The sequence below is a fragment of the Pseudophryne corroboree genome, chromosome 4 (genome assembly GCF_028390025.1).
Source record: "Pseudophryne corroboree isolate aPseCor3 chromosome 4, aPseCor3.hap2, whole genome shotgun sequence".
NCBI classification, from domain to species: domain Eukaryota; kingdom Metazoa; phylum Chordata; class Amphibia; order Anura; family Myobatrachidae; genus Pseudophryne; species Pseudophryne corroboree.
Genome location: NC_086447.1, coordinates 770,187,979 through 770,215,357, shown reverse-complemented (window position 1 = coordinate 770,215,357; position 27,379 = coordinate 770,187,979). Strand labels below are relative to the sequence as shown.

The window sequence follows — 27,379 nt, the reverse complement described above, 5'->3', positions numbered from 1 at the left end:
GATGAAGATTCCGATGAAGACTATTTTCTATTTTTTTTAGACTTCAATCGGGGGGCACAGAAACCACCAGATTATAAAAGAGTTCCCAACAAGAAATACAGAGAAATTTTCAACAGAAGAAAAGACCAAGGGGACGAGGAGGAGGAGCAAGAATAACAAAAAAGACAAATACCACATCGCAAAAGAAACCAACCATATTCAATTTGAGTGATACAGTACTTACAAAAGCTCAAACCTCAATTTTACAGAAATGTCTCAATTTTGCTCCACAGTCAAAAATGTATAAATTTGACATATATAGATGTACAGAAATTCGTGAGAAAATGTAACATAAAAAAGTTATTTGCTAAAAACACCAACCCCAAACCACCCACACGAGAAGATGCATTTAAACACACAAGTTTTGGCCCGACATCCACTTTTAATCCGACACACTGTAAAGGATCATATGTAGAGACATTCCAAAAATTAATGGAAGAGGAGATAGACAAAATCCCAGAAAAATCAAACATGAAACTAAACATCACTAAGGATGAAAGACTGGGATTAAGAGAATTAAAACAGGATAGAAGCATCGTCATAAAGCCGGCCGATAAAGGCGGAGGTATCGTCATCTTAAACAAGGCACAGTATGAAAACGAAGTGACCCGCCTTTTAGGAGATCAAGAAACATATGAGATGTTAGACCGAGACCCAACAGACATGTATGAGAAAAAACTCAGAGAACAGATCCAAGAAGGCTTGGAATTGGGAATCATTACTCTGAAAGAATTCAATTTCATTATGGAAAAAAATCTCAAAATCCCAACTTTTTATTGCCTTCCGAAAATGCACAAAGACCCCATAAATCCACCAGGACGTCCCATAATTTCAGGGATTCAATCGATTACTTCAAATTTATCCAAATACACAGATTTTTTTTCTTCAAGATATAGTCAAAACACAAAGAAGTTACCTCAAGGACACTTCATATCATACAGATTCTGGAGCAAATACAATGGAAGGACCACTATATATTGGGAACTAGCGATGTGAAATCTTTATACACATTCATTAACCACGTGACTGGCTGTGAATATACTGAACACTTTTTGAATGAATCAAGTCTTCCCACCAGACAGGTCAACTTTATAATGTCGAACATTGAGTTCATTTTAAATCATAATTACTTTTGGAATGACAACCAGTTCTATCGCCAAAAATGCGGAACAGCAATGGGTACGTCATTTGCACCTAGCTACGCAAACCTTTTCGTAGCTAGGTGGGAAGATCAAACCATCTGGACAAACAATCCCTTCAAAGACAGCCTAGTCTGTTGGCACAGGTATATTGATGATATTTTCTTCATCTGATATAGATCTACAGAAATTAATTTCACATATAAACAATAACACTATCAATCTGGAATTTACAAATAATACGAGTCGAGATACAGTAACCTTTTTAGACTTGGAGAGCTTTATCAAAAACAATAAAATTAACATCAAGACTCACATCAAGGAATTAAGCGGAAACAATATTTTACCAAATTCCAGTAATCACCATAAAAATTGGAAAGCAAGCATACCATCAAGTCAACTACAAAGAATCAGAAGAAATTGCAGCCAGCATGAAACATATATGGAACAAAGCGAAGACATGATACAAAATTTCATTCAAAAAGGGTATCAAGCAGAGGAGTTGAACAAACAAAGACACAGAATTAATCATCTGGACAGAAAAGACCTTATAAAATATAGAGATAAAAAAACAGATGAACATACAGACAAAATCAAATTCATAACTCAATATAACAGTAACCACCAAATAATAGAAACAATGCTCAATAAACACTGGCCGATTTTAAAACTAGACAATGAACTAAAAGACTGCCTAACAGATAAAACAAGGGTTTTATACAAAAAGGCTAAAACGTTAAACAAGATCTAGTCACAAGCCACCAAAGAAGTTCACCCAAAAAGAAGAAAACAGAAGGTTACCACTACTGTCTTAACTGTAAAGCATGTAAAAATCAAAATATATGTACAACAAAGCCAAAAAACTCTTTCAAATCAAATAAAACTGGAAGGACTTACGAAATTAAAGATCAACTAAGTTGTGAAACTGAACAAGTAGTTTATCTTACTAGAATGTCCCTGTGGGCCAAACTAAATGTCTAGAATGTCCCTGTGGGCCAAACTAAAACAAAATTTAAGATAAGGTTGGCAGAACATATCTACAACATACAAAGAGGACTTAGTACCCACAGTGTGTCAAAACACTTTTCACATTTCAATAACAAGGATCCACGAGGTTTAAAATTTGTGGCTATTAAGCAAGTACATAATAATTGGAGAGGAGGAAACCTCATAACAAATCTGTTAAAAAATGAAACAAAATGGATACAGGTTGAGTATCCCATATCCAAATATCCGAAATACGGAATATTCCGAAATACGGACTTTTTTGAGTGAGAGTGAGATAGTGAAACCTTTGTTTTCTGATGGCTCAATGTGCACAAACTTTGTTTAATACACAAAGTTATTAAAAATATTGTATTAAATGACCTTCAGGCTGTGTGTATAAGGTGTATATGAAACATAAATGAATTGTGTGAATGTAGACACACTTTGTTTAATGCACAAAGTTATAAAAAATATTGTATTAAATGACCTTCAGGCTGTGTGTATATGGTTTATATGAAACATAAATGCATTCTGTGCATAGACTTGGGTCCTATCCTAATGATATCTCATTATGGTATGCAATTATTCCAAAATACGGAAAAATCCGATATCCAAAATAGCTCTGGTCCCAAGCATTTTGGATAAGGGATACTCAACCTGTATTTGAGATGAAAACCTTAATACCTCATGGACTCAACATCGACATTGATTTAAATGCATTTTTATAAACATAAACAGCTACAAACCATCATGCAAAAATCGTTTACCTTTTATCATTTTTATTGGCACCTGGTATATTATTTTTATGAATTTTGTATATCCTCAAAGGGAGCAAATGGTTGCCGCCTTATTGAACCAACTTCCTGTGAGGTACTTCCGCTTTTAAAGAATGAACAATAAAGTTTTTTTAGGTATAAATAAAGGATCAGGAAGTCAGCATGCCATCCATGATTAAGTGCGCGGGGACGCATGAAACGCGTTGGAGGCAGAGAGCTACAGCACACCATCTTTCCGGCACGAACACCTAGCCGCCTAGCCGCAGCGTGACGTCATCGAGCCGCGACCTACCATCGAGCCGCGGAGTGGTAAGGAATTACAACTCCTTCTTGTCTGCAGCACGAAATTGAGGAGCTCTTCCCCTGAGGGAGCCATTTTAGGGACACAGAGTTGTAATGTGGTGGCGCTGCCAGCACACCACGAGCCTGAATGGGTGAAAGAATTACGTGATAGTGTGCATCATATCAGTAAGAGATTGGCTAAGTCTGAGTCTCATGCAGAAAGCTGGAGAAAATCAGTGGAAGGTGTGATTTTTCATCCACAGGCGACCCCTCTGGGTCACATAAGAGACCTTTTGCTCAAATTGTACATCTTGATACCGACACGGACTCTGATCCCTGTGTCGACGATAGTGATTCCAGGGGAATAGATCCTAAATTGGCAAAAAGCATTCAATACATGATTGTTGCTATAAAGGAAGTCTTGGAAGTTACGGAAGCCCTTCCTGTACCTCAGGAGAAGGCTTATTTTTTATAAGGAAAAGAAAATTAATGTAACTTTCCCTCCTCATGAGCTAAATAATCTATTTGAGGTAGTTTTGGCAAACCTTGAAAAGAAATTTCAGATTCCCAAAAGGATTCAGGTTGCTTATCCTTTCCCGGCAGAGGACAGGAAAAGATGGGAGTCACCCCCAGTTTTAGACAGTGCCCTGTCGAGGTTAACTAAAAAGGTGATCTCCCTGCACCTGGGACGGCTTCAGTAAAGGAGCTGGCAGACTGCAAGTTGGAGACTACCTTGAAATCTATTTATGTGGCCAATGGTACGCTGCTCAGACCCACCATTGCTTGCGCGTGGGTGAGTAGTGCTATCAAAAAATGGTCAGATAACTTGTCATCCGAAATTGACACGATAGATAGAGACTAGATACTCCTAACGTTAGGTCATATCAAAGACGCTGCTGCATACATGCTAGAAGCCATGAAAGATATTGGACTCTTGGGTTCAAAAGCCGCTACCATGGCAGTCTCAGCTCGGAGGGCGTTGTGGATTCGCCAGTGGAATGCTGACGCAGATTCCAAAAGAAATATGGAGGCTCTCCCGTATAAAGGTGAGGCCTTGTTTGGAGATGGGCTGGATGCGTTAGTCTCTGCGGCTACCGCAGGTAAGTCGACATTCTTGCCTTATGCTCCTGCACCGGCGAAAAAGACACATCACTCACGTGCAGTCCTTTCGGCCCAACTAATACAAAAAGGCCAAAGGTTTCCCCTTCTTTGCAGGTAGAGGGAGGGGAAGAGGAAAGAAATCCGCAGCGTCTCCAGGATCGCAGGAGCAGAAATCAACCCCTGCTTCTGCCAAATCTGTAGCATGACGCTGGGGCTCCCTTGCAGGAGTCCCCTCGGGTGGGAGCACGTCTGAAACTTTTCAGTCAGATCTGGCTTCAATCTGCCCTGGACCCATGGGTCTTACAGATAGTGTCCCATAGATACAAACTGGAGTTTTAAAAAGTTTTACAAATCGCCCTTGCCAGCTTCTCTTCCAGACAGAGAAGTAGTAACAGCTGCAATTCAAAAATTATGTCAGGATCAAGTTATTGTCCTGGTACCCGTGTCACAGCAAGGAGAGCGTTTTTATTCAAGCCTCTTTGTAGTTCTGAAGCCGGACGGCTCGGTCAGACCAATTTTAAACCTGAAAAATCTGAATCTCTACATGAAAGGGTTCAAGTTCAAGATGGAATCTTTAAGATCAGTGATTTCCAGTCTGGAGGAAGGGGACGTCATGGTGTCGGTAGACATAAAAGATGCTTACTTACATGTTCCCATTTATCCTCCTCACCAAGCTTATCTGAGAATCGCAGTACAGGATTGCCATTACCAGTTCCAGACGTTGCCGTTCGGACTCTCCACGGCACCGAGGGTATTCACCAAGGTGATGGCAGAGATGATGGTCCTCCTTTGACAACATGGAGTCAATATAATTCCTTACCTTAACGATCTCCTGATAAAAGCAAGATCTAGGGAACGGTTGGTGCAGAGCATTGCACTCTCCCTGTCAGTACTCCAACAACACGGATCATAAATTTTCCAAAGTCGCAGTTGGAACCGACGACAAGATTGTCCTTTCTGGGGATGATACTGGACACAGAAGTACAGAGGGTATTTCTTCCAGTAGAAAGGCTCTGGAAATCCAGAAAATGGTCAAACAAATTTTGAAGCCAACAGGAGTGTCGATCCATCAATGCATTCGGTTGTTGGGAAAGATGGTAGCGGCCTACGAGGCCATACAGTTTGGCCGATTCCATGCCAGAGTATTCCAGTGGGACCTGTTGGACAAGTGGTCCGGATCCCACCTACACATGCACCAGAAGATAATCCTGTCCTCCAAAGCCAGGATTTCACTCCTGTGGTGGCTACACAGTTCTCACCTATTAGAGGGACGCAGGTTCGGGATTCAGGACTGGGTCCTGGTGTCCACGGATGCAAGTCTCCGAGGCTGAGGAGCGGTCACACATGGAAAAAGCTTCCAAGGAAAATGGTCAAGTCAGAAAACCTGTCTTCACATAAACTTTCTGGAATTGAGAGCCATTTACAACGGCCTTCTACAAGCGGGGCATCTTCTTCAAGATCAACCCGTGCTGATCCAGTCGGACAATGTAACAGCAGTCGCGTACATAAACCGTCAGGGCGGAACGAAAAGCAGAGCGGCAATGGCAGAGGTGACAAATATCCTCCTCTGGGCAGAAAGACATGCAAGAGCTCTGTCGGCAATTTTCATTCCTGGAGTAGACAACTGGAAAGCAGACTTCCTCAGCAGACACGATCTCCATCCAGGAGAGTGGGGCCTCCACCAAGAAGTCTTTGCAGACGTGACAAGTCTTTGGGGAGTTCCTCAAGTAGACATGGCATCTTGTCTCAACAGGAAGCTTCAGAGATATTGTTCCAGGTCAAGAGACCCTCAAGCAATAGCAGTGGGTGTTTCGGTCGGTGTATGTCTTCCCTCCACTTCCACGAATACCGAAAGTTCTCAAGCTCATAAGAAGAACAAGGGTTCGAGCGATCCTCATTATCCCAGACTGGCCAAGAAGGGCTTGGTATCCAGATCTTCAGGAGTTGCTCATAGAAGATCCCCGGCCTCTTCCTCTTCGCGAGGACCTGCTGCAGCAGGGGCCGTGCGTGTATCGAGACTTACCGCGGCTACGTTTGACGGCATGGCTGTTGAGCACCGGGTCCTAGCCCGACAGGGTATTCCCAAAGAAGTCATCCCCACTCTTATTCAGGCCAGGAAAGGAGTAACGTTTAAACATTACCACCGTATTTGGAGAAAATGTGTCTTGGTGTGAATCCAAGAAGGCTCCAACGGAAGAGTTTCAGTTGGGACGTTTTCTCCATTTTCTACAGGCAGATGTGGATGCGGGCCTAAGATTGGGTTCAATCAAGGTTCAGATTTGGGCCTTATCAGTTTTCTTTCAAAAACAATTGGCCTCCCTTCCAGAAGTTCAGATGTTCGTGAAAGGGGTGACGCACATCCAACCTCCCTTTGTGCCCCGGTGGCACCATGGGACCTTAATGTGGTGTTGCAGTTCCTTCAATCAAATTGGTTTGAACCTCTACAGGAGATAGAATTGAAGTTTCTCACTTGGAAAGTGGTAATGCTTTTGGCCTTGGCATCCGCAAGGCGGGTGTCTGAGTTGGTGGCCCTGTCTCACAAGAGCCCTTACCTGATCTTCCATGAAGATAGGGCAGAGTTGAGAACTCGCCAACAATTTCTTCCAAAGGTGATTTCATCTTTCCATATAAACCAACCTATTGTGGTGCCGGTGGCTACTGACACCTTCACTGAGTCAAAGTCTCTGGATGTGGTTAGAGCTTTGAAGATTTATGTCGCAAGAACAGATCGGATTAGGAAAACAGAGGTTCTGTTTGTCTTGTATGCTCCCAACAAGATTGGGTGTCCTGCTTCGAAGTAGACTATTGCGCGCTGGTTCAGAGGGACGATTCAGCACGCTCATTCCACGGCAGGATTGCTGATACCGAAGTCGGTGAATGCCCATTCTACTAGAAAGGTGGGCGCATCCTGGGCGGCTGCCCGGGGAGTCTCGGGATTACAACTTTGCCGAGCAGCTACTTGGTCAGGGTCAAACACGTTTGCAAAGTTTTACAAGTTTGACACCTTGGCCGATGAGGACCTTAAGTTTGGTCAATCGGTGCTGCAGGGTCATCCGCAATCTCCCGCCCGTACTGGAGCTTTGGTATAACCCCATGGTACTGAAGTGGACCCCAGCATCCTCTAGGATGTATGAGAAAACAGGATTTTAATACCTACCGGTAAATCCTTTTCTCCTAGTCCGTAGAGGATGCTGGGCGCCTGACCCAGTGCGTACTTTGCCTGCAGTTGTTAGTTCAGTAGTTACACAAGTGTTGTGTTACATTTATTTTCAGCTTTTTGCTCCAATTATTCATGCCGTTGGCATGTGCTATGTTGAATGCCATGTTGTGTGGCATGGTTGAGGTGTGAGCTGGTATGAATCTCATCGTCAAATTAAAAGTAAATCCTTTCCTCGAAATGTCCGTCTCCCTGGGCACAGTTCCTATACTGAGGTCTGGAGGAGGGACATAGAGTGAGGAGCCGTCTATACCCCATGGTACTTAAGTGGACCCCAGCATCCTCTACGGACTAGGAGAAAAGTATTTACCGGTAGGTATTAAAATCCTGTTTTTTCCTTAATTTTTTGAGCTTTTTCATACATTACGATACACGTGGACTACAATTGGGAACGGTAACCTGCGCCGAGCGCAGCGAAGCACCTTTCCCAAAGCCATGCGAGGGGACACGATGCACTAATTGGGGTTACCGGTCACATTACGGAGAAAACTACACCAAAAAAATGTTAAAAACTAATGACGACCTTTTTCCATGTCAACCTTTTGTCCATGTCGACCTATTTCAGGTGTCAACCTAAGGTGTGTTGACAAATTGGTGGTGACCTTATTAGTGTTGACCTTGAGTCCCATACCCATCACCCGAGCCTCCTGCTCTCAAGTGAGCTGATGGAGCACCAGCCTGCAGAAACCTTGCTCAGGCCAAGCTTGTCATGGAGTATCAAGCGGATGGAACCTGATTAGATGCCTGTCTCCTTCTCTAACTGGGCCGCGGTCAGCCTGACGTCATTATACAGTACCCACAGTGCCCCTTTACCCTACATAATTGCATAATTCGTCAGTAACCTTATTTTTTTATACCAATATTGTTCCAGTATTACCCCTATATTAGTTATACGAACGTTGCTGCAATATCTGTTGTAACAGCACCGCTCCCGCACATTGATTTACCAGTAGTGGCCCTATTTTGACCAAACCAGACAGTTTTAAGCTGATGGAGTCTGTCCGCGTATTGCTGAGCTGGATCGGGAGTGAGGAATCTGAGGCCCTATTTTGCTATGATTACAAGGCTGAAGGGGTGAGTTACAGCAATGACTGTCTCCCCCATGCTGCAGGCGCCTAAACCTACAGTATGTGGTGGATGTGATGATAGAGGGGATGTAGGTTATCTCATATTGGTCCCCAGAAGCCATGTTATCAGGAGCCAGGGCTGCTGTTTGCCTCTGCTGCGTGTAGCGAATATCAATGGGTGCAGAATGATGTATAGCAGCAGAGGAAAGCAGTAGAACTTGCCCTGCTGTCTGGTCAGGGACAGCTGCCAGAGGGTACACTAGTGGTAAGAGGAGTCTACATTTAATCCATCTGGGATTAGAAAGTCTCCAGGCAGTGCTGTCTTGAGAAATCCTGGACAGGTGGTCTGCATCAGGCTGGCTTCCCCCTTGATAAGAGACTTGGGAGTGCTCCATGTGTATGCATGGCTTGCTTGTCCCTAAGGTCCGCCCCGCTGCTAACCCTGCCTTCTGCTGTTTGGAGATAGGGAAGAGGTAAACCCAACCCTTCTGTCTCCCACCAGATAGTAGAGGAGGATGCACCAAAAAAACAACAACTCCTCGTCCGGAGTTCAGCGTGAGGTCAGCGCTGGAGCAGAGAGAGGTCAGCAGGGCGCCTCAATAAGTACTGAGTGCATTTTACCATGATTAAATTGGACAGGGTGCGGTGCCCTGCCAATAAAGCCTAGTAGAAACATTACTTTGTGCTACCCTAGGGGTCCACAACCTGGGAGTTCTCTGCAGCATAGACCATCCTGCTTTGCGGCAGTTCTTTGTGAGTAGAGTAGTTCTCGTTAGACTCAGCACCCCAGGTCAGCCATGCCAAACAGAGTAGAATAAGTGCACAAATTAACAAGACATCCCTGAATAGGCTGAATATATAAAGAAAGATAATCATGATAAAGAAGATAAATATGGCACCAAAGTTTAGATGTATACTTACTTGTATTCTGTGCCTCAGACTTATTCCTGCAAATTGGATATCTCTTTTTGGCATTTAAATAGACACAAGGCAGAGGTTTATTGGTCATTGCCAATCTTAAAGTAATAACGTCAGACAGACATTTAATTGGAAAACTCACACACACACACACACACACACACACACACACACACACACACACACACACACACACACACACACACGGTAAAAACTAGCGAAAAATGGAAGGCTTTTATGTATATGTGTGTGTATATATAGATATTATGTACTACATATATAATATATATATAATTATTTTGAACCGTGGCCACATCTGCTGTAATTCCAATGGTGGAATGGCCTGATTTGTGGCAAATTTGCTCTCAAAGATGAATGACCAGAGTGCAGAGACTAGACACTAGAGGCTACCTGACCTTTAGCCATATCCTTTTTTAATGGAAAAGGGTTTACTGGGCCATCAAAACCTGTGGTTCATCTGTTGGAGGGCTTTGATGTAAAAAAAACAATAAAAAAACCACACCAAACAAACAAAATATCCTTTTACACCAAAGGGGGTCTATTCAATTAGTCACTTTCCAACTTTTTAAGGTCGAATCTGGATACGACCTATTGAAGTCCAGTGCCGTTTTTTCCGACTTGCGGGTTAGCCACAGATCCACTTATTTTGTCAAATTTGTGGCCATTTCTAACAGGTTTTTGGGCCGTTTTCGACAATGCCAATTCGACTTTTAAAAAAAAGTTGGATCGGCATTGTCGGAAACGAGCAAAGACCTTTCAGAAATGCGTGCAAATTGAGTAATGAAGTGTCTGATCCTCTCCGACTGAATATGCCCCACAATGTGCTTACATGGAATTGATCTCGTCATTCCGTGGAGATACAAATTGTTGTCCGAAATTAAAGTGAAGAAGTTATTGAAAGAAATACTCACCAATCCAGTCTACCAGTCACTGAATGTCATGAATTCGTTTATGAAACCTGGATATAGTGCACTATTTCAAAAGGTCCCAGTGCACCAGTTAAAGTTCTATTTATGAAAACCGCAGACGTAAAGATCTTTGGAAGTCCTACGTCGTCTGATGCGTTTCATCACAGCTGAGTGCAATTTCCCTCATATCTTAAAAATAAAATAGCTGCGATGAACGCATCGGTGGACACAAGGGTTGTTTTTTCCTGCTTTTTTGTTTTTACTGCAAGTCTACTGCAAACCACTGAAATACCAAAATATTTTCTTTTTATTTCAACAAGTTCTGTAAGGAATGGTGCATTATTAGAAAAAACTGCCGTGGGAACAATAAATTATAAACCACCGACTATTGTCTTCCTTGAAAATTCCATGTATAGCATATACAGTATACTAAATTTATGCAATAGAAGACATGCCATTAGCTATGCTAGTGCATTACAACAAATGTATTTTGATTAGTGACTCATTAAACTATTTTTTATGGTTTTTCTTAACAGAAAACAAGGTGGTCTCTTGGATAAGTCAGATATTATTCAGCTGAAGGAAGCGTACAAGTGGATAATTCATCCCATGATATCTGAAGAATTGGGGGTTCAAGTTGTAAGCAAGGTGCGAGCGTTTATCTTCTGGAATTCAGTGTTTAATAAAATGTGATTAATATATTTGTACATAGTCACAGTAATTATGGCAACTATAGCATTTCATTTAATGCAGTTTGAATACAATTAAAGATTTGTGTTGCAGCTTCGCATTATGGAAATAAGATTAAAAAAAAAAAAGATTTTTCCTTCAATGGGTAGACAGTGGAATCATTGATGTATGATAGGTGCAGGAGGAGCCTGGGCACTTTCAAGAAGCTTGTTCATCTTCCTCGTCTTTACCTAAGGGGTGGAGGGGTTGTTACATATGCAAAACACTTATTCTGTTGTTTATTATATTTTAATTTTTAAAAAACTATTTATTTTTTATTAAGAAGAATATATGCAACAAGAGAAGCACTGCAGACATTTTAAAGTAACATAAAGCCTCGTGGTATAGGTGGATACTGCATAAAAGAAAGTACATACCAGCGGCGGGATGTAATGGAGTACCAGGTCGCCGGAGATGCGGGATGCCTTATGATCTCAGACTTTTTTAAAAGGGACAGTCACTTGCAGGCATGGTTTTACCTTTAAAAACAACTGTAATGCTTTATCCATAAGGAAAGTGCAAATAATTCACGGTATGATGGAACGGATGGAGAAGGAAAATGGAAGAAAAGGATACTAATAATAGAGTTTAAAAGCATGGCTGTGGAAAGCTTCACAAAATAAATATTACTGGTAGTTAAACAGCTTCCACATTGAGATGGATACCAATGCTGGGATGGATAGCAGGTTAGTTTCATCTCACGCTGGACCATGTAGGAGCAGTCTCCCTCCTTGGCTCGCTCCCAGCATGGGAATGCCCACCATAACATTTCTCCTCAGACCCCGGGGGCCATCTTCTTCAGATTGTAGCTAAATTCTTAAAGAGAATTATTTAATGGTTTCATAGTCAGATCATCAGCTTCTCACTCTGTCACTGATGGCTTTACACTCATTGATTTAATTTACTGTTTTCTGTTTTTCCACATTAAATGTTTTGAAAATTTTTGCAAAGTAAAATGGACAGGTTACAGAAAAGAAGAGGGGGTTGAGAGGACTTAAATAAAGGGTATGGAGGCCTACATGAAAATATTAACAGTCTACCTTAGAAACAGCAGTATTGAAGAATATTTTATACTAGTATGTTTGACTCATAATTCACCAGGTCGCTAGCTACATACAATATTGTGGCCACCACATAGGCTCAAACCTTCTATCTCTTCATCCTCATCCTTCAATGTTCTCTACTGCTTCAAGTTGCCCCATGTACTTCTCTAGCCTCATGCCACCTCCTGTGTCTCTACACGGCCTCGTATCATCCTTTTTGTCTCTCCACAGCCTCATGTTATCCCTTGTGGTCTCTACAGCACCGTGCCCCATGTCTATTACTTCTCTGTTCTCCCTTACTCTGTCATGTCACCACCCCACCCCTTACATATGTCCCCCCTCGCTGTCTGGGAAGGGGCTCGTGGGAGGCACTGCAGAGTGCAGTGGGAATTGCGCTAGGTGATAACTAGCTTCAGGCAATGACGGGTATCTTCCCCAACCTTCCCATCTCTGCCCTCCTTCTGTTGCTTTTATCGTCTTCTCCCCCTGTTGGTTTCTAGTTTGTCCTATCCTCCTCAACCCCTCTCAATCTCATACCTCCTATTCTCCCTCATTCCTGTCCCTTTCCTCTCCAATCTCATCTGCCTCCGCCATCTCTCACCATCATCAGAGATGATTTTAGCTGTCATTCATCTAGTATAGTACAGAAAATGAAAATAAAACTGAATGGTTGCTATGGGCAACATCAGTATTTTTTCCTTATCACTAGTGATCTTCATCCCAGGATTAGACAACTGGGAGTAGACTATCATCCAGTGGAGTGGTCCCTACACCCAGAAGTCTTCCAAAAGTTGGTGGTATGTTGGAGTCATTTGAATGTTGACATGATTGCATCCTGGTTGAGTTAAAGAGTGGAGAAGAACTACTCCAGGACCATTTCTTCAGAGGAGTATTGAATTGGATGATTTGGTGGTACCGTGGGACTTCCCTTCAGCCTTTTACCTCTGATAGCAATTCTTACAAATGAGCTCAAAAAGAAAAATGGGTAGCAGTTTATGTCATTCTGTTTGCTCTAGGCTGGCCGTGTATTTCTTAATATGTGGACTACATCATCGTTTTACAGACTCGCCATGGAGCCTTCCTAGATTGGCTTTTAGGGGGTGGCTACTGGAATAGCCATCCTAAAAATCAAAGGTTTTTCAGACAATGTTTTCCGCACCATGCTTCAAGCACCTAAGCCAGTGTCAGCCAAGTTTTGCATTGAATATGGAAAAATAAGTTTCTTGCTGAAAAATAATGTTTCTATGTACTTTGTCTCTTTGTCTTTCTAGATTGCTTAGATTTTTACAGGATTAGTTTGAGTCCGAATTATGACTCAATACTTGAAAATGCAGATTTTATCACTTTTTGTATGTTTCTCCTTCATCCACTAGGGGACACTGGAGCGCAGTTACAATGGGGAAATAGTAAGCAGCAACTGGGAGCTGGCACTTTAAAACTCTAACACTGTGGCTAGCTCCTCCCCTACTATGTCCCCCCTCCAAGCCAGTCTTTGTTTTGTGCCCAGAGGGAGCTGGTCACTCTTGGGTTTTCTCGTAAGAATTTTTTTTTTCTTTTTCTTTCTTACACTCACAGACTGGCAGCTCTGCCACTGCCAGTCTGCACCGCGGGAGGCTGCCGGCGGGATCCCATCACAGTTGCGTGCGGCTCGGGATGGGCCCCGGCTGAAGAAGACACGAGCTCTCCGGAGGTGGCCGGACACCGCTGCGTGCGGCGCGTGTCGGGGCCGCTCCGTCGGCAGAAGATTCCGGCAGCGGGCAAGGGTGAGTATATGCAGCCAGACACCGCTGCGGGCGGCGCATGTCGTGGCCGCTCCACCAAGGCGGTGAGTGAAAGGTGTGAGTTGTGGATTTAAAAGTGGTCATGTAATTTTACTTTAACACTGTCTTTACTTTGATTTATTTTGGTGCTCCGGCTCTCCCGCTCCCCCGCACTTAGGGCTGGTCCCGGCGGCCGCAGCTCGCATTCCCGCTCTTGGCGCTGGTCCCGGCGGCTGCTGCACACTCCCCCAGCTCTGGACGCTGGTCCCAGCGGCCGCGGCTCCCTCCCCCCGCTCCCTCCCCCGCACCGGATCCCCGCTCAGCGCGGCTCTCAGAGCCGGCACGGGGATCGCGCTGGAGGCGCAAAGCAAGTTTAAATTTGGCGCCTTTATGGAGGGGGGCGGAGCTTAGTTCCGCTCTGCTCCGCCGGGCTCGGAGCACGCTGGCGGCCATTTCCCAAGGCTGCAGCGCGGGAAGAAGACGCACCTCTGGTCACAGTGAGCTAGTTACAGTGGGGACAGGGGGCACTGGGGGCACCTACACTTCTTATAGCTGCCTGACACTGCACAGTAGCGTGCAGGATACTTAGGGCTGCTGTGGCTGCGCTTCTCCCTGCTCTCTCCCCCCGCCCTCCCCTTCTGCCTATTGTTGTGTTTAGAGGAGGGTGACAGGTGCTGACATGGCATCTAAAGGCTCCAAGGTAGCACAAAAACAGCCATTTATGTGACGATGGTGGGTCAGAACTATCTGCCCAGCCCTCATCGGATCCCCAGAGCACTCCTGCATGGACATCACAGCTAACAGAGGTTATGTCCCTGTTAACTAGGGAACTGAAGGCCTCTAGGGAAGACAGAGAGGCGGCCCGGGTCCGACAGCCGGTACCGGAGCCAGAACCAGCATGGGCTGTTTCCTTTGCGAAATCAGTTGAAGGGCTCTCTAGGGCGGTAATCCCTTCCCAAGCCCCGTCCTTTAGTTCTCCCCCACAGGCTTCTAAAAAGAGATTGCTAGCCTCTGTGTTGCAGGAATCTGACGATGATATGCCTCAGTTAGATGAGGCGGTGGTAGATATACAGGATACTGATGGCGGTGTACGAGGACTCTGAACCAGTAGCTCAGGGTATAGAAGCTCTTATTACTGCTATTCGCTCAGTATTACAGGTGGAAGAGACGGAGCAGGACGCCTTACGCCCTTCAAGGTTTAGCACCCACCAATGCATGCCGGTGACTTTTCCAGTTTCGGAGGAGTTGGATGCGCTCATAACGGCAGCCTGGAAGCATCCAGACGCGAAATTTCAGGTATCAAGAAAAATGTTGTCTTCCTATCCTTTTCCCGCAGATAGCAGGACGCGTTATGAGACCTCTCCGATTGTGGATCCTTCAGTGTCTCATCTGTCCAAAAAGACGGTTCTGCCGGTTCCTGGAGCGACTTTGCTTAAGGAGGCATCGGATAGGAAGTTGGAATCCACCTTGAAGACTATTTACTCGGCGGCGGGGGTATTACATCGCCCGGCGCAGGTAGGTTGTTGGGTCAACAAGGCGATGGAAGCTTGGGCGGAGCAATTGTCCTCTGGAATTCGGGACAATTTGCCGGCAGATCAACTGATACAGTTGGCGGAACACATCCGTAAATCAGCCCTTTATCTTTGCAAGGCTTCCAAGGACATCTGTATTCTCTGAGCTAGGATTTCCCCTTTAGCAATTTCGGCCCGCAGAGGTCTCTGGCTGTGGCAGTGGCAAGCGGATACGGAGTCCAAAAGGGCAGCGGAAGCGTTGCCCTTTACGGGAGAGGTCCTGTTCGGTAAGGGTCTGGATGCCTGGATTTCTCAGGCCACCGGAGGTAAGTCGACTTATCTTCCTTCTGCTTCTCCAGCCCCTCGCAGGCCATATAGGGGTCCCTCCTTTTGATCCTTTCGTGCCCCTTCCAGGTTTCGCGGCCAGGGGAGGAGCTTCCGCCTCCCGTGGCCATAGGGGTAGAGGCAGAGGTTCCACCGCCTCAACCCAGTCAGAGGTTAACTCCTCCACCACTACCACCGCATGACGGGCTTCCCTCCAACCTGGGAGACCACAGGGTGGGAGATCCCTGACCCAAGCTGTCCAGATGCTTGGGTCAGGGATCTCATCACTTGCGGTTACAAGCTCGATTTTCAGACCCATCCGCCCCAGCGTTTTTTTACCACCGGTTTACCAGTTTCCGACAACAGAGGAGTTGCCTTACAGGCAGCGGTCCAGAAGCTTCTAGCCGCAAAGGTACTGATCCCTGTTCCCTCTCATCAGCGGAAACAGGGCTTATTACTCAAGCCTGTTTCTCGAACCGAAGCCGGACGGCTCGGTCAGGCCAATCTTGAACTTGAAGGATCTCAATCCGTATTTGAGGATATTCAAGATGGAGTCCCTCCAGTCTGTTATTGCGGGGCTGGAGCAAAACGGGTTTCTGGCGTCCGTAGACATCAAGGATGCATACTTACATGTTCCCATTTGGCCTCCTCATCAGGCTTTTCTTCATTTCGCGATACAGGACGCTCATTTCCAGTTCCAGGCCCTTCCGTTCGGTCTCTCTTCTGCTCCCAGAGTGTTCACAAAGGTCATGGCGGTCATGATGGCCCTACTTCGGAAGCAGGGTGTGACGATTGTTCCCTATCTGGGCGATCTGCTAATAAAGGCAAGCTCGGCAGACCTGTTACTTCAGAATATCCGGATGACGCAGGACCTTTTGATTCAGCACGGGTGGATCCTGAACTTCCCGAAGTCTTACTTATGCCCCTCACAATGGTTGCTGTTTTTGGGGTTGATTCTCAACAAGGTCCGTCAGAGGGTTTTCCTTCCTCAGGACAAGATCCTGTCTCTGCAGACGCTGGTAAGGTCGGTACTTCGACACCGTCGGGTGTCAGTGTATCTGTGCATTCGCCTTCTGGGAAAGATGGTAGCGGCGTTCGAAGCTCTTCCGTACGGTCGCTTCCACTCTCGACCTTTTCAGCTGTGTCTTCTACATCAGTGGTCAGGATCTCATCTGTTCTTTCATCAGCGGGTGAAACTTTCTTCAAAGGCACGGTCGTCGCTTCTCTGGTGGCTCCAGTCGGCACATCTGTTGGAAGGAAGGCGGTTCGGAGTGTGGGATTGGACTCTCCTCACCACGGACGCAAGTCTGCGAGGCTGGGGGGCAGTGACCCTCGAACATCGGTTCCAGGGGAGCTGGTCGATCCACGAATCCGCTCTCCCCATAAACATTCTCTAAGTACGGGCAGTATACAACTCCCTACTTCAGGCGCATCACCTGCTGCGCGGTCGAGCGGTCAGAGTTCAGTCTGACTACGCCACGACGGTAGCGTACATCAACCGTCAGGGCGGCACTCGCAGCCGTGCGGCGATGAGGGAGGTCACCAACATACTTCTCTGGGCGGAGGAGTATGCTCTGTCCTTCTCGGCGATATTCATTCCGGGAGTGGACAATTGGGAAGCCGATTATCTCAGCCGACAGGACATGCACCCGGGAGAGTGGTCACTCCATCCCCAGGTGTTTTGACAGTTGGTCCGCCGGTGGGGAAAACCACAGATCGACCTCATGGCATTCCGCCTGAACCATCAGCTGCCTCTTTACTACTCTCGAATGAGGGACCCAGCGGCGGCGGGCGTGGATGCCCTCACGGCTCCCTGGAATTTCTGGTTCGTTTACCTCTTTCCTCCTTTCCCGCTGTTGCCTCGGGTTCTGCAGCGCATCAAGAGAGAAAACGCTCTGGTCCTCCTGGTGGCTCCAGATTGGCCACACAGGGCTAGGTACTCCACCCTACACCTGTTGTCGGTAGCCGAGCCTTGGCCTCTGCCACTACGGGACGATCTACTACAACAGGGTCCTTTTCTTTATCCAGACTTACGCAGGCTACGTTTGATGACGTGGCTGTTGAGAAGGCCATCTTGAAAAGGAAGGGGATTCCTCATACGGTTATACCTACTATGCTTCGGGCTAGAAAGTCAGTCACATCGTCTCACTACTACTGCATTTGGAAGGCCTATGTGGCCTGGTGTGAACGTCGAGAGGTTTCTCCTTCGGTTTTTTGCTTAGCCCGCCTTCTCAGTTTTTTACAGGCGGGTTTCTCGGCAGGCTTAAGACTGGGTCCACTAAAGGTGCAGGTCTCTGCTCTTTCGGTTTTCTTTCAGAAAAAGTTAGCCTTGCTGCCAGAAGTTCAGACTTTCTTTCAGGGTGTTCTACGAATACAGCCTCCCTTTCGCCCTCCGACAGCACCATGGGACCTCAAACTGGTCCTCTCTTTTCTGCAATCCTCGTTGTTTGAGCCTCTGGAGTCAGTGAAGATGAAATATCTCACCTGGAAGGTGGTTCTTCTCCTGGCTCTCGCTTCAGCCAGACGGATGTCGGAACTTGGGGCTCTTTCTTGTCGACCTCCTTACCTGGTGTTTCATGCTGATAGGGCCGAGCTCCGTACTCGCATGTCTTTTCTGCCTAAGGTGGTATCCGATTTTCACATCAATCAGCCTCTTGTGGTGCCAGCCCTCTCGTGGACTCTCCGAATTCGAGATCATTGGATGTTGTCAGGGCGCTCAAGATCTATGTCGATAGGACTTCGGCTATTCGGAAGTCAGACTCTTTATTTGTTCTTTATGATGCTGCCCGCCGTGGTTGGCCGGCTTCTAAGCAGACTTTGTCACGATGGATCCGGCTGACCATCAGACAAGCTTATTTGGCAGCTTCTCGGGAACCTCCGTCGTCAATTTCAGCGCACTCTACGCGCTCTATGGGGCCTTCGTGGGCGGCTGCCCGTGGGGTCTCCATGACTACTTTATGTCGGGTGGCTATTTGGTCGGGCCGACATTCGTTTGTCAAATTCTACAGGTTTGACACTTTTGCGGCCTCTGCATCGCAATTTGGCCGAGCAGTTTTACAGGACTCTCAGCGCTCTCCCACCCGTCTTGGGAGTTCTGGGACGTCCCCATTGTAACTGCGCTCCAGTGTCCCCTAGTGGATGAAGGAGAAATCAGGATTTTGGTACTTACCGATAAATCCCTTTCTCCGATTCCACAGGGGACACTGGACGCCCACCCAGCGCTGTTTCCTCCTCTTTCGCTTACCGGTTTGCAGATTACTATGTGACTGCTTGTTTGGTTCTGGTTAACCTTTGGTTAGGTTAGGTTCCAGGTTTGTTTCGTGTTATCCTGGTTTACATGGCGGCGTTAACATCCTCTACTTTAACGTTAATTTATTCCAGCTCTCCTCGGGCACAGTTTTACGTAGACTGGCTTGGAGGGGGGACATAGTAGGGGAGGAGCTAGCCACAGTGTTAGAGTTTTAAAGTGCCAGCTCCCAGTTACTGCCTACTATTTCCCCATTGTAACTACGCTCCACTGTCCCCTGTAGAATCGGAGAAAGGGATTTTTCGGTAAGTACCAAAATCCTGATTTTCAAAGGAAACTGGCAGTCTTACCAAAGGTTCAGACTATTCCTCAGGGTGTTCTGCATATTATGCCTCCATGAGTCCTTAGGGCGCAACATAACAACTGATTTTCGTCCTATCTCCCATCTAAAGTGATGGGAGATTGCGGGGCGATATTCAATTGATCTTTTTTATAACTCCTATCAGCTTGCATGTAAGAAATTTTTCTACTGACTTCTTCAGCGCGGAGGGTATCCAGATGTGGAGCTCTCCCATCAGTCCTCCTTCAAAAATCATCCATAAAGGGCGAGCTTTTATGTGAAGTTCTGCGACAGTTCAGTCTAAAATGGTCTTCAGTTTCCATATGAATAAGGAAATTGCGATTCCAGCATTTTCATGCAATAAACCCTAAATCAAGTGGACACTATTCATTTATTAGATGTGGTCAAGGTCCTTACAATCACAGTAACAAGGGGGTACCTCAATCTAGAAAACTCTTTGTTCTTTCTGATTTTCACAAATGGGGCTTGCCAGGCTCTAAAAAAATCTGTTGCCCACTGCATATCGGCTGTAATCCACCAGGCTTACTCCAGACAGGTTCTCCTGTACCTGAAATTGTTACTGTAGCTCAACTAGGTCTGTTTCATTTTGCCTCTATTGCAGCGGTTCACAAGCTCAGCCCTCAAGGAGCACTTATAGTCCAGGCTTTAAAGATATCCATGCAAGAAAAAAAATTGATCACGGATGCGCTAGCTCTGAATAGCAGGCTATGAGAAAAAATGGTGCCTCACAAATTCACCACAATAATTACAGCAAATATAGATATTTTTTCCCACAATGGCGCATATCATTTGAATGTTTCAAAAAGGTCCTTACTCCAATTAACTGCAAAAATGGAAGAAGGTCCACAATTCCTTTTGTCGTGAAGTGGATTAGTTCTCCTCAGTATGAAAAGCAGGTTCTCAATCTCAAAGAGAAGAACAAAAGAATCTAGTGCAATATTGTCTGATCAAATGAGCAGAGTAGGTTTTATTACATTAAACTCACAATAAAAACATAAAAAACAAGCATATCACCACAACTTGTGGGTGGGATCATCACAGATGTCAGGTTCCACTCTATTACCCGTCCCAGATCGAAGTAGGGTTCAGAGGCCGAAAGCCCGGGATTCTTTCACCTCGTCTGGTAAATGGTGGATGCAGTGATGTTTATCCCTAAAATTAGTCTCACCAGCGACCTAAAGCTTTTCGGACAACACGTCCTTCCTCTGAGGAAGGTCGTGTTGTCCGAAAAGCTTTAGGTCGCTGGTGAGACTAATTTTAGGGATAAACATCACTGCATCCACCATTTACCAGACGAGGTGAAAGAATCCCGGGCTTTCGGCCTCTGAACCCTACTTCGATCTGGGACGGGTAATAGAATGGAACCTGACATCTGTGATGATCCCACCCACAAGTTGTGGTGATATGCTTGTTTTTTATGTTTTTATTGTGAGTTTAATGTAATAAAACCTACTCTGCTCATTTGATCAGACAATATTGCACTAGATTCTTTTGTTCTTCTCTTTGAGATTGAGAACCTGCTTTTCATACTGAGGAGAACTAATCCACTTCACGACAAAAGGAATTGTGGACCTTCTTCCATTTTTGCAGTTAATTGGAGTAAGGACCTTTTTGAAACATTCAAATGATATGCGCCATTGTGGGAAAAAATATCTATATTTGCTTTAAAGATATCCATGGCTCAACACATATGGTTAAATCATATTGACTAAAGAAATAATTGTTACTTGTGACCAAGCTATATACTTAAACAAGCATTTCCAACCTCGGTCCTCAAGGCACACTCGCAGTCCAAGTTTTAGTGATATTCATGCTTGAGCACAGGTGACTTAATTAGTACCTCACTTATTTTGATTTAAGCATGTGTGCTGAAGCCTGGATATCCCTAAAACCTGCACTGTTAGTGTGCCTTGAGGACCGAGGTTGGTAATGCCTGGCTTTAAACCTGGACTGCTAGTACTCATTAAGGACCAAGCTTGGGAACCACTGCTCTGTTGAGTTGAATGCTCCCCTTTGCAAAATGTTATCGTTTTGACACCATTGCATCCATTGATGGCAGTTTAAATTTAGCACATCTGCGATCATTTACTCTGACAAGCTGGGGACGGCCAGCACAGGGCTAGTCCGCCCCGCATGTTAGGCCCTACCCTCCCTGCACAGGTACAAAAGCATCGCACGGCGGTGATGCTTTTGTACCTGGCGAGTAGCTCCCTGCCTGCGCAACTCCTGTGCTCTGGCAGGAAGCTACCCGCTGGATCACAGCGCTGTGTGTGTTGTCACGCCGCAGCGTCCCCCTTCCCCCAGTGGTGCGGAAACGCTGCCATTGTCTGGACCAAGCCCAGCCAACTGCGTTCTAACGCTGTTGTCATGCCCCCTCCCGCCCTGCGACCGCCTCTGACTGTCATTCCGGCAGAGGTGATCGCAGGAAACAATTGTGATCCGGCGCCAGTCTAATCCCATAGAGCAATATAATGAGAAACCAAAATTGGACAATATAAAAAGATGTATCTAAAGTTAGGAGTCCTTATTGGTGGTGTGCCCAGAGTCCGATAAGTACACGTTGAACAAAAAAAGGAGAGAGAAGACTGATGGCATCACAATAGGCTCCCAGGGTGCGCAGTGCAGTGCAGCCGCTCTGCGTGCGCACTCCACAAAGTAATTCAGACTGCTATCGCTGCTGCTACAGCGATCCAGTCTGAATTACCCCCATAGAGTGCAGCATTGGAGCGTTCCCTCCCTTGAGTACAGCTTTGGGACCTCCCCATAGTTTCCGTTGTCCCCATGGAAGAAGGAGATTATGTTACTTTTGTACTTACTGTTAAATCCTGTTATCTATTCCATGGAGGACACTGGACTCCCTTCCTCACTTTGCTCTGTTACTGTTCTGTTTATTTTTGTTTGTACTGACTTCTCTCCTGCTTCCTCTGTACTTTTGGGGATTAGTTAGTTAAAAGCTGTAGTCCCTGACGTCTGTTGGGGGTATAGAGGGGAAGAGCCTAGATCAGGCATGTCCAAACTGCGGCCCTCCAGCTGTTGAGAAACTACACATCCCAGCATGCCCTGACACAGCTTTAACATTCTCTGACAGCAAAACTGTGCCAGGGCATGCTGGGATATGTAGTTTCACAACAGCTGGAGGGCCGCAGTTTGGACATGCCTGGCCTAGATGATCAAGTTTGTTGAAAGTGTCCAGGCTCCTCTTGCAACTACCATTCAACAGTTTCTTCGTATTTTGGAGCTTATAAAATTCTAGGATATCTTACTGTGTCCGAGTAAACTATGATGGCGGCATCTTTGCTTATTAGTAGCTATTCACTAAAATATACACATGGGGTTATTGTTCAGAGGTCAAATGAAGTATTTTTAATATTTGATTTATTTATTACTACTTTACTTTTCAAAATTGTATTTTTACAGTATAGGTTGTACTGTTTATTATGTTGTTGTTATTCCCTAATCATCACACAGAAGGAAGTGATTTGTGTGATGATCTGACATGGGACAGCTTTCCTCTTTTGTTATTATACGCTTGATCACACTGCTGATAGCCCTCTAATTTCACTTCCCCTGTTTATCATGTTTCTGTGACTAAGTCCATGTTTCATTATTTCAGAGTTTGTTTGAAGTCGGGGTGGTGTTTTGCCATGCAGAAACAGACGAGGACTGCCACTTTCTGTAAGTGACTCTGCCCCGGAGATCTGAGCTGCTGTTACTACAGTACACTATTCAGATTACTCATCTTCTCGCAGTGTTGTCCTGCTACGATTACAGGGAAATCACAGCACAGGTCATTTAAATCATTAGTCATCCAATACCATTGACTGATTTATACGTAATCACCGGATGCCTCAGCAAATGCCAAAGATGTTGTTTACATGCAGGTATTTTAAAGTAGTTCAGAATATTAGTGTAATGCAGAGGTTCCCAAACGCGTTCCTCAAGGCTTCCCAACGGTCCAGGTTTTAAATGTATCCATGCTTGGCCACAGGTGACTTAATTAGCACCTAAGTCAATTTTCTTTAACCATCTGTGCTGAGCCATGGATATACAGTACCTAAATCCTGGACTGTTGGGGTGCCTTGAGGAACGCGTTTGGGAACCTCTGGGGTAATGTATCAAACCTTCAAAAGAGGAAAAGTGGAGACGTTACCCTTAGCAATCAATCAAATTCTAGCTATTATTGTATAGAATGTACTGGATAATTGAGAGCTGGAAGCTGATTGCTTGCTGTGGGCAACTTCTCCACTTAGGGGTGTATTCAATAGCTGTGTGAAGCTGCTGTCCTGTTGGAAAGACAGCAGCTTCTGACAGATTTCGGTTGGTAGGGGTTCCGACCTATTCAAAATGTGCAGTTTTCTTCCCGACAAGTCGGGAATTCTCGACTTGTCGGAAAACACGTGGATCGGCAGAATAGCCGCCAATCCGTGTGCTTCTGTCGGAAATGGGGCCTAATCCGACAAACTCAGTCCGACTTGAAAACAAGTCGGATTGAGTGGGCTACGAGATCGGGGATGAGAGGTACCTTGACGACCGTCCTCTGGCTAGGCACCTCTCTCCCTGCAGCGCCTCCCTCCACCGCCGCAGACATGTCTCCGCGCCGCCAGCTGCCCCCGCTGGCCGCCGATCTCGGCTCCTCCCCCGCCGGCCGCCAATCTCGTCTCCCTCCACTGCCCGCCGATCTCCGCTTCCCCCGCCGCCACCGCTATCAGCGCACCCGGCAGCCGCTGACAGCAGCGGCAGGACAGGACACCGGGAATGGCCAAATCCAACAGACTGATTTGGCTCAAATCCGGCAGTCTGCTTTGGCTGTTCATTGAATAGCCCTTGTCGGATCCATTCCAAACAATTGCATGTCGGAATGGATCCGACACTTATTGAATACACCCCTTAACCTCTTTCCTAGGTTTTATAAGTCACCCCCTATATCATAGAATAGGCAAGATTCATGTGTGTCAGTGACTTTGTCTCCCCTTCGTGCACCTTTCCAAAGACTCTGACTCTTGGAGCGATTGCATAAAAATCTATTTCATTATACTAAATTGCACTAGATAGACCAAATCCTATAAATACAGGTGTGTCCTCATACATCCAGCCTCAATACGCCATGCCGAAAATTAGTCTTAGTCGCAACGCAATGTGACTAGGACACACGAAGAGACTGTGCTGATTAATTTGATATATGTGGCATTTGTATATTTGTGTGAATAAGGAGCAGAACAGAACTTGTACTGGAACAAAAACTGGGTCTGCTACATTGTAGCACTTCATGTACAGATGCAGAGACTCAGTCGCACACAGATATACAGGTGTCATGTATCAAATAATATGCACAGTCTTGTCATGTATGCGGTCTAGTTTGGCCTTTTCATTCTAAAGGGGGAATCCAATTGGGGACGAAGTTCTTGTGCCTGCGAGTTAGCACAGCAAGAGCCGCACTTTGCGGCAGCATGAACTCGAACAAAATATCTTGCAGCCCGGAAGCAAAAATGTGCGAGTTGGGGCTGAGAGAGGGGTGCGAGATGCGGTGCTGTTGCCAGCGTTTAAATGGAAACTGGCACCCTTCGCCCGCACTTGGATTCCCCCCAAGACTACTTCCTTGGAAATGCGCGCCTCCATACAAAAGAAGAAAAAAGAGGCTGCAGACTGTGGTTTGCTGTTTGGAAAGATTATAAAATACAACTTTTATTGATTCAAATCAAATGTGTAACTCATCTTAAAATCCAGCAGGTTTAAGAAATATAGATTGAGAATATGTGGACAGAAAATATTCAGTGTTATGAAATTAGTATTTGCTACATACAGTATGAATTCTAGTGGATAATGACCTTAAATGAATGGACTTTAATGTTATAGTTATAATAATTATAATGATTGTAGTAGTTATCACCCTATCTCAATAATAATGACTGAGGGGTCGCATTCTTATGTTTCACGTGGCCTATCTGTTCCGTAAGAACCAGTGCTATATCTGGTCCTTAATGAATTCATAAATTACATTCTAATGGATGCAAATAACAATTAGTATCTCACTTGATATAGTAGACTACTTTATATTCTACACTTGGGGCATTTTTCAAAGCCACCGCTAGATTTAAAAGGCAATCATAATAATAAATAACTACAAAGCAAGGTGGTTGGTTTTTTTTTATATATTTTTGTATTTTTATTTAGTATTTTTAATATTATTGCCTCTTTAAATCCAGCGACCAAAACTGCCAAAAATGCGGCATCTATGGAAAGTGCTGCTTAGTAAATTTACCTCCAAGTGTTTCTGCAACTTTTTTTTTGGCGAGATTAATTTCACCCTAAAGGTGGAATTCAATTTAATTGATCACCTGGAGGCTATCTAATTAGCCCCAAAACAACATAGTCATTTATTTCTAAGAGGGTATTATGTTTGATTATTTTCGATCTATCGGCACTGGCGCATTTTTTTTGTGCAACCGTATTTCTTCATCACAGTGCGATGCTTCACGAGACTGCACTGATCAATTTGATATGCGACATTTGAGTCTTTATAAAAAGCACAACGGAACTTGGCGTGAAAAAATCCCCGCCCAAAAATCGGACGGCCGCTGCACTCCGTATACAGATTCAGACTCGTTTCTACAAAGATATATATACAAGTGTTACATATCAGATTAATCAGTGTGTCGCATCGCACAGTTGACTGCAGCAGTAGTGTGTGAGGACAGATCTGAATTTGTTATTTTAACACTACAACTTCTAAAAGGGGGTACACACGGAGAGAACCGTGATTAAATTCTAAGCAATCTGACTAGATTGCTTAGAAATTAAGCACGGATCTATCCGTGTGTAAGCTCATAGCGATAGTGATGCATGCCAAATCTTGTTAGATTGCTCATTTCACCTCTGGGTGAAATGAGCGCGCCATCGCGCTGTGTGCTGAGCAAGGGAGAGATGTGTGCTGAGCGGTCTGTGCTAGATCGCTCAGCACACATCTCGTGTGTATGGGGCTTAACACTAGATCTGAAGCAGCTAATATACAATCACTGACTTTATTTCTGTTCTCCTTTAAAAAAATTAAATAAAATACAAAAATTGTGACATAACTTGTCATCACCAGTGCACACTACCATATCACTGTAAATGCTTAGTTCATTTGGAGTAAAGGGCAGTATTCAAGAACCGCTCAGCACACATCTCTCCCCCCCCCCCCCCTTGCTCAACACAGCGCAATGTGTGCTGAGCATGCAGGGGGGCACTCATTTCACACAGCGGGTAAAATTAGCGACTTGCTAGATTGAGGCCAATCTAGCACCAGTGATGGCGATGCACGAGGCCGCGCATCGCTATCGCTGTGGGGGTACACGTGGACAGATCACTGCTTAATATCTAAGCAGTCTAGTCAGATTGTTTAGATTTTAAGCAGCGATCGCTCCGTGAGTACCCCTCTTTAGTTATTTAGCTGCATACTACCCTGTATATGACTAGACATTTTGTCAGCAGTTACTCTTCAGTCTGCTAATGTAAGCATGATTTGCATAAACAAGTCCTCTCTTTAATCAAACGTTTGTAAAATCTTGTTGTGTACCACTTTTAGTATTCTTCACTTTTATAAAACATACTTGAAATAAAGAATATATGAATTTGTTCTAGATTTGTGATGTTTAGAAGAATCATCCCCCCTGGTTATGTCATACTAATATTACACTATTAATGTGTTGTAGAGCCAGCGAGTGCAGGAAGTTTTTCAAGACAAATAAGAATAAACAAGTAAGCATATGTAATGTGTAGACTATAACATGTCCTGTGCTGGTCTCCATGGCCACTGTGGTGATAATGATAATAATAACACCCTTTTAAGTTTATGTGCACACTTACTTTAGAGTGTTATGTCTTTTTCCTTTTGTCATAAACATTTTAAAAACAGCCAGACATATCATAAAAGGGAAGGAGGAGGATCCTAATGGGGGGAGCAGGCACAA

The 27,379-nt window shown here is 45.0% G+C and overlaps 1 protein-coding gene across 4 annotated transcripts in view; it reads left to right on the top strand.

The window, feature by feature from the left end:
* The window catches only part of PUS10 (pseudouridine synthase 10), a 236,160-nt gene that overhangs the window by 118,555 nt on the left and 90,226 nt on the right, over positions 1-27,379 (top strand). For all 4 annotated transcript variants that reach the window (XM_063918222.1, XM_063918221.1, XM_063918223.1 and 1 more), the window contains exons 6-8: positions 10,992-11,103; positions 23,044-23,105; positions 27,122-27,167. In XM_063918222.1, coding sequence (XP_063774292.1) covers positions 10,992-11,103; positions 23,044-23,105; positions 27,122-27,167 — 220 coding nt within the window. The remainder of the gene's footprint in view (positions 1-10,991; positions 11,104-23,043; positions 23,106-27,121; positions 27,168-27,379) is intronic.